General features: G+C 43.1%; 1 protein-coding gene across 1 annotated transcript; it reads left to right on the top strand.

The window, feature by feature from the left end:
* The first annotated feature begins 1319 nt into the window (after positions 1 to 1319).
* LOC144112492 (uncharacterized) lies at positions 1320 to 3101 on the top strand. Its single transcript, XM_077645317.1, has one exon. It carries the CDS (start codon positions 1320 to 1322, stop codon positions 3099 to 3101), a length of 1782 nt encoding a protein of 593 aa, XP_077501443.1.
* Positions 3102 to 8510: the final 5409 nt, after the last annotated feature.

Here is an 8510-nt window from a genome sequence, read left to right on the forward strand (position 1 = left end):
ATGCACGTGAATCTTGCTAGTTTCAATCTAAAACGATGTATCCGTTGTTTTGAGCCGGAATACAAGTTTTCGCGCAGTTCTGAGAGAAAAAGTTTACACCATTCTTTCGCCTACTCTTCGACGACTTGTAAAATTGATGCTCGTGAATCTTGCTAGTTTAGATCTAAAACGATGTATCCCGTTGTTTTGAGCCGGAATACAAGTTTTCGCGCAGTTCTGAGAGAAAAAGTTTACACCTTTCTGTCGTCTACTCTTCGACGACTTGTAATATCGATGCTCGTGGATCTTGCTAGTTTCGATCTAAAACGATGTATCCCGTTGTTTTGAGCCGGAATACAAGTTTTCGCGCGGTTCTGAGAGAAAAAGTTTACACCTTTCTCTCGTCTACTCTTCGACGACTTGTAAAATCGATGCACGTGAATCTTGCTACTTTCAATCTAAAACGATGTATCCGCTGTTTTCAGCCGGAATACAAGTTTTCGCGCAGTTCTGAGAGAAAAAGTTTACACCTTTCTCTTGTCTACTCTTCGACGACTTGTAAAATCGCTGCTCGTGAATCTTGCTAGTTTTGATCTAAAACGATGTATCCAGTTGTTTTGAGCCGGAATACAAGTTTTCGCGCAGTTCTGAGAGAAAACGTTTACACCTTTCTCTCGTCTACTCTTCGACGACTTGTAAAATTGATGCCCGTGAATCTTGCTAGTTTCGATCTAAAACGATGTATCCCGTTGTTTTGAGCCGGAATACAAGTTTTCGTGAAGTCGCGTGAGAAAAAGTTTACACCTTTCTCTCGTCTACTCTTCGACGACTTGTAAAATCGATGCTCGTGAATGTTGCTAGTTACGATCTAAAACGATGTATCCCGTAGTATTGAGCCGTAATACAAGTTTTCGCGCAGTTCTGAGAGAAAACGTTTACACCTTTCTCTCGTCTACTCTTCGACGACTTGTAAAATCCATGCTCGTGAATCTTGCTAGTTTCGATCTAAAACGATGTATCCCGTTGTTTTGAGCCAGAATACAAATTTTCGCGCAGTTCTGAGAGAAACAGTTTACACCCTTCTCTTGTCCACTCTTCGACGACTTGTAAAATTGATGCTCGTGAATTTTGGTCGTTTCGATCTAAAACAATGTATCCCGTTGTTTTGAGCCGGAATACAAGTTTTCGCGCAGTTCTGAGAGAAAACGTTTACACCTTTCTCTCGTCTACTCTTCGACGACTTGTAAAATCGATGCTCGTGAATGTTGCTAGTTACGATCTAACTACTTAAGCAAAGTGGCTGCGCCAGCCACTTGGGGCCCGACACCGTTCGCTGCACCATGTTTACGGCCATCCTCCTGTTCCAGATGCTGACGTGCTGGCTGCCTTCCAGTGCGTGCCCATCCTCGGATTACCAGCCTTCAACTACCGCCTTCACCCTGAGTGGAGCTAAAAAGTGGAACCCGCCTTGGCTAGAACCCCCTCCAGTCGCCGCGAACTCAAATCCAGCCCGAATACAGCACTTCGCCTGGCAACGTACCGCATCGCCAACGTCACCAGTCACAAGACCGGATCGGGCACTACTTAAGCAAAGTGGCTGCGCCAGCCACTTGGGGCCCGACACCGTTCGCTGCACCATGTTTACGGCCATCCTCCTGTTCCAGATGCTGACGTGCTGGCTGCCTTCCAGTGCGTGCCCATCCTCGGATTACCAGCCTTCAACTACCGCCTTCACCCTGAGTGGAGCTAAAAAGTGGAACCCGCCTTGGCTAGAACCCCCTCCAGTCGCCGCGAACTCAAATCCAGCCCGAATACAGCACTTCGCCTGGCAACGTACCGCATCGCCAACGTCACCAGTCACAAGACCGGATCGGGCACTACTTAAGCAAAGTGGCTGCGCCAGCCACTTGGGGCCCGACACCGTTCGCTGCACCATGTTTACGGCCATCCTCCTGTTCCAGCTCGCCCTTGGACTGATTCTTCACGGTACTGCCAGCGGCATTGAACCTACCGAGATAGCCTGGGTGACCTCGCCGGTGAAAGGAACTTGTTTCCATGCGTGCGATTCCCTGACGTCAGCGGAATTTCTTCGACCACATTATCCGGGAGCAGCAACGTGCGAGCACCTTTCTACGCATGATCTGCTGGGAGCGCCACCACATGAATGGGCTACATATACCCTTCCCAGGAATTGCATCGGCAGTGGGCTCGGCGGCACTACTAGCATGCGGTGCGCTAATCCTTTCGTCTTCATTGTGCAGGTGAGCAGGCGTTTTGGCAAATGCTTTCGCTCTAGCGACCGTTTCTTGGTAGTGCTGCCGTGCCCGCAGCTGTGTCTTGAAGTGTTTGATGTTGCTGTATTCCTGTGCAAACTCCTCCTGTTATCAGGGGGCGTCGAAACAAATCCCGGCCCTGAAATGGCACAAATCGCTAAACAACTGAAGGATATTGCGGAAGATATTAAAGAAATAAAGGAAAAACGGCTGACAGACATCGAAAACAAGTTAGATGCCATAACACTTCTAGAAACTAAAGTGCAGTCTTGTCAAACTGAGATTTCTCGCATGAATCACGTAATAGAATCACTGGAAAAAAAGATAGATGATCTTGAGAACAGAAGCAGGAGATCAAACTTAATTGTTTATGGACTACCAGAAGATGAAGAAGAATCAACCGAAACTCTGGAGCAGGCTGTCAACAAAAGTATCATTCAAGATACCCTAAAGCTCGATCCAGTTGCCTTTGAACGTATTCACCGGTTAGGCAGGCCGCAGGCTAATAAGAATAGACCGGTAATTTTTAAACTCCTGGATGCCCGTAACAAGTCAGCAATACTGAAGCAAGGTTTTAAACTTAAAGACACGAAATATGCCATTGGGGAAGATTTCTCTCCGAGAATTCGAGAAATCAGAAAAAAACTGTGGAACAGTGCCAAAGAAAACCGACAAAAAGGGGACAAAGTTTCGCTTGCCTTCGACAAATTATTTATAAACAGCTGCGCCTTTGTTTGGGATCATAAAACGAACGACAAAGTTCCGCTGAAAAAAAACGAAGAGCAGGAGGAGACAGTCGAAAAAAGGAGCCCACCAACGACACGGGGAAGAGCACGATTAAAGCACTGACCATCATAAATGTAAACGCAAGGAGCATAGTAAACAAAGTAGAATCCTTAGAAAACTTATTAATTGATCGGGAACCTGATATTGTCGCCGTCACGGAGACTTGGCTTTCACCAGAAATTGCGAGTCATGAAATCGCACCACCCAACTACTCAGTCATTCGGAAAGACCGAGACTCCCGTGGCGGTGGTGTGGCTCTCTTGATAAAGAAAACCCTGCCGTTTGTTATGCTCCCAGATGTGTCGAGTGCTGAAAGCGTATTCTGCAGACTTCTCTGCAACAATACTACTGTCTGTGTAGGCTGTTTGTATAGGAGTCCCTCTTCAGGAGATGAGTGCATTTCTGTCATTCATGACTTCCTTCAACAATATGCTTGCAGCACTAGAATCATTCTCATGGGTGACTTTAACCTTCCGGACGTCGACTGGATAACTATGCAACACACATCATCATCTTCAGAAGCTCTTTTTGACTTAATGCTCTCCTTTAATCTCCACCAAATTATCCTAGAACCAACGCGCAAGCAAGGATCAGCAAACAATATACTCGATCTTATACTAATCAGTGATCACTTTCCAGTACACCAAGCGCAGACAGAAATCATCGAAGGCATCTCTGATCACAACATACCATTATGTTTGTTACCTCTAGACTGCTCAATACAAAAACGATCTGATGTAAAGACAACACTGAACTTCGATAAGGCTGATAATGCCAGCATATTAACCTACCTCGCACATGAATTTGAAGCATTCAGTGATATGGTCTCCGACCCCTCAATCAATATTAACAGGGTTTGGCTTCATTTTAAGACTATGGTTTCACACTGCATAACTAATCATGTTCCACTAAAAACTAAGCGTCCACAAAGAAACAGTCCATGGGTAACAAGGGATGTTATCCACGCTAAACGTCATGTGAAAAGGTTGCGTATTTCTATCAAAAATCATGGTTCATGTCCTTCTAAAACTACAAAACTAGCGTGCGCAATCGCGAAGTTCAGAGAGATAGCCAAACGGGCCAAGAAACACTACTTTAATGTAACACTGCCTAACTTTCTGACAAACAACCCGCATAGATTTTGGAACCATTTCCGTCCAACTAAGAACCCGTTATCCGACTTGTCTCCAGAAGATAGAGCTAACAATGCTAATGCGTACAACACGTTTTTTCACTCAAGTTTCACAAAAGATGACGGTAATCTCCCGGACTTTTACGGCAATCAAACATCACGCATTGACCCTTTAATCATATCAGATGCCGGCATTTTTATTCTATTACTCACGCTTGACCCTAAAAAATCACCCGGACCAGACAATATCCCAAACGATTTCTTGAAACGATACGCAGAATGGTGCAGCAGATACTTGGGTCTAATATTTCGTAAATCTCTCGAGTCATCAACTTTACCGGACGACTGGAAGAAGGCAAAGATTATACCAATACACAAAACAGGAGACACCACATTACCATCGAACTATAGACCAATATCTCTCACCAGCACGGCTTGCAAGATGCTCGAGCATATGATCCTTCAACACCTAACAAACTTCCTTGATACACACAATCTGTTATCTCCAAACCAACATGGATTCCGTCATGGGCTATCAACCGTCACACAGCTTACAGAGGTTGTGCATGACCTTGCATTCGCCATCAATAACTGTAGCCAGACTGACATTATATTATTGGACTTTTCTAAAGCATTCGATCGCGTCTGCCACAACAAATTAATAGCAAAGTTACGGGGTGCCATCGGGGATGGGGAAATTTTAGATTGGATTTCAGATTACTTATCAAACCGGACACAATTCGTACTGTTTCAGAAGATGGAATCTGCGACAGTACCCGTCATATCAGGTGTACCTCAAGGATCCGTGTTGGGGCCACTGTTATTTTTAATTTTCATCAACGACATAACCAACAATATCGATTCTAACATCAAACTCTTCGCCGATGACTGCATTATCTATAAAACAATTAACAGCTACGAAGACCACATTTCACTCAGCGATTCATTGAACAAAATAACCGAATGGTGCAAAACATGGCAAATGACGGTAAACACGACTAAATCTGTTTGCATGACGGTAACAAGAAAAAGGCAACCTTATGATTTTCCGTACTTTGTTAATGGCAGAATACTGACGAAAGTTCACCAGCATAAGTACTTAGGCATCACACTAACTTCTGACCTCAGATGGGACGCGCACATTGCTAGCATAACCTCGAAAGCATTACGCAAACTATTTTTTCTTCGAAGATGTCTGCGCCTTGCACCCACATCGACAAAGCTTCTCGCATATACTACTTTCGTTCGACCAGTTTTAGAATACGCTAACACAGTTTGGTTCCCCCATTCAGTGACTAATGTAACAAAACTAGAAAAAGTACAGCGTAAAGCATTGCGGTTTATACACAACAAATATAAGCGCACAGATTCACCAACTAACCTCGCGGCTATTTCGGGTTTAGAGACGCTATCATCAAGAGCGCAACAAGCACGACTAAAATTTTTATTTCACCTGATGCACAACTACTACAAGATAGACGTATCAAAATACATATCTTTCTCGCAATCACGCCCGTCGAGGCATAAACACGCAGCCGCGATAACAGAATACTCATGCCATAACGACACGTTCATGTATTCGTACTTTCCCCTCGTGATCAGAGAATGGAATCGCCTTGATCCCTCAATCATAACAGCAACCACATTATCTCAGTTCACGTCACGGATAGAATCATTATCAATTAACGAATAAAGCAGTTTCACTGACATACTCAACCGCCTCTCATCACTTCATTAGATTGTTAATTAATTGTGAAGAAAGTCTTATTTTTTCCGCTGCTGTGTTCCCATATGCTCTAATTGAATTCCTTATGGCAATGCTCTACCCGACTCCTAGACATGTATTTTTCTTTTTCCTTGCTAATGTTTACCTTTTCTTGTATTTTTCTTGTTCCTTTCTGTTCACGTGTGTTTGATTTGTATTCCAAAGTGCACGGCTCAAATTTTTATCATGTTTGTCATTTTTGTTCGCCCACCTGCTATGGTCCCTGATGGGACTGGCAGTATTGTAAATAAATAAATAAATAAAACGATGTATCCCGTAGTATTGAGCCGTAATACAAGTTTTCGCGCAGTTCTGAGAGAAAACGTTTACACCTTTCTCTCGTCTACTCTTCGACGACTTGTAAAATCCATGCTCGTGAATCTTGCTAGTTTCGATCTAAAACGATGTATCCCGTTGTTTTGAGCCAGAATACAAATTTTCGCGCAGTTCTGAGAGAAACAGTTTACACCTTTCTCTTGTCCACTCTTCGACGACTTGTAAAATTGATGCTCGTGAATTTTGGTAGTTTCGATCTAAAACAATGTATCCCGTTGTTTTGAGCCGGAATACAAGTTTTCGCGCAGTTCTGAGAGAAAAAGTTTACACCTTTCTCTCGTCTACTCTTCGACGACTTGTAAAATCGATGCTCGTGAATGTTGCTAGTTACGATCTAAAACGATGTATCCCGTAGTATTGAGCCGTAATACAAGTTTTCGCGCAGTTCTGAGAGAAAACGTTTACACCTTTCTCTCGTCTACTCTTCGGCGACTTGTAAAATCGATGCTCGTGAATATTGCTAGTTTCGATCTAAAACGATGTATCCCGTTGTTTTGAGCCAGAATACAAATTTTCGCGCAGTTTTGAGAGAAACAGTTTACACCCTTCTCTTGTCCACTCTTCGACGACTTGTAAAATTGATGCTCGTGAATTTTGGTAGTTTCGATCTAAAACAATGTATCCCGTTGTTTTGAGCCGGAATACAAGTTTTCGCGCAGTTCTGAGAGAAAAAGTTTACACCTTTCTCTCGTCTACTCTTCGACGACTTGAAAAATCGATGCTCGTGAATATTGCTAGTTTCGATCTAAAACGATGTATCCCGTTGTTTTGAGCCGGAATGCAAATTTTCGCGCAGTTCTGAGAGAAAAAGTTTACGTCTTTCTCTCGTCTACTCTTCGACGATTTGTAGAATCGATGCTCGTGAATCTTGCTAGTTTCGATCTAAAACGACGTATCCCGTTGTTTTGAGCCGGAATACAAGTTTTCGCGCAGTTCTGAGAGAAAAGGTTTACACCATTCTTTCTTCTACTCTTCGACGACTTGTAAAATTCATGCTCGTGAAAATTGCTAGTTTCGATCTAAAACGATGTATCCCGTTGTTTTGAGCCGGAATACAAGTTTTCGCGCAGTTCTGAGAGAAAAAGTTCACACCTTTCTCTCGTCTACTCTTCGACGACTTGTAAAATCGATGCTCGTGAATCTTGCTAGTTTCGATCTAAAACGATGTATCCCGTTGTTTTGAGCCGGAATACAAGATTTCGCGCAGTCCTGAGAGAAAAATTTTACACCATTCTCTTCTACTCTTCGACGACTTGTAAAATTTATGATCGTGAATCTTGCTGGTTTCGATCTATAACGATGTATCCCGTTGTTTTGAGCCGGAATACAAGTTTTCGCGCAGTTCTGAGTGAAAAAGTTTACACCTTTCTCTCGTCTACCCGTCGACGACTTGTAAAATTGATGCTCGTGAATTTTTCTAGTTTCGATCTAAAACGATGTATCCCGTTGTTTTGAGTCGGAATACAAGTTTTCGCGCATTTCTGAGAGAAAAAGTTTACACCTTTCTCTCGTCTACTCTTCGACGACTTGTAAAATCGATGCTCGTGAATTTTGCTAATTTCGATCTAAAACGATGTATCCCATTGTTTTGAGCCGGAATACAAGTTTTCGCGCAGTTCTGAGAGAAAACGTTTATGCCTTTCTCTCGTCTAGTCTTCGACGACTTGTAAAATCGATGCTCGTGAATCTTGCTAGTTTCGATCTAAAACGATGTATCCCGTTGTTTTGAGCCGGAATACAAGTTTTCGCGCAGTTCTGAGAGAAAAAGTTTACACCTTTCTCTCGTCTACTCTTCGACGACTTGTAAAATCGATGCACGTGAATCTTGCGAGTTTCAATCTAAAACGATGTATCCGTTGTTTTGAGCCGGAATACAAGTTTTCGCGCAGTTCTGAGAGAAAAAGTTTACACCTTTCTCTTGTCTACTCTTCGACGACTTGTAAAATCGCTGCTCGTGAATCTTGCTAGTTTCGATCTAAAACGATGTATCCCGTTGTTTGAGCCGGAATACAAGTTTTCGCGCAGTTCTGAGAGAAAAAGTTTACACCTTTCTCTTGTCTACTCTTCGACGACTTGTAAAATCGCTGCTCGTGAATCTTGCTAGTTTCGATCTAACACGATGTATCCCGTTGTTTTGAGCCGGAATACAAGTTTTCGCGCAGTTCTGAGAGAAAAGGTTTACACCATTCTTTCTTCTACTCTTCGACGACTTGTAAAATTCATGCTCGTGAAAATTGCT

This window comes from Amblyomma americanum, unplaced genomic scaffold (assembly GCF_052857255.1).
Source record: "Amblyomma americanum isolate KBUSLIRL-KWMA unplaced genomic scaffold, ASM5285725v1 scaffold_226, whole genome shotgun sequence".
In the NCBI taxonomy this organism is placed as follows: domain Eukaryota; kingdom Metazoa; phylum Arthropoda; class Arachnida; order Ixodida; family Ixodidae; genus Amblyomma; species Amblyomma americanum.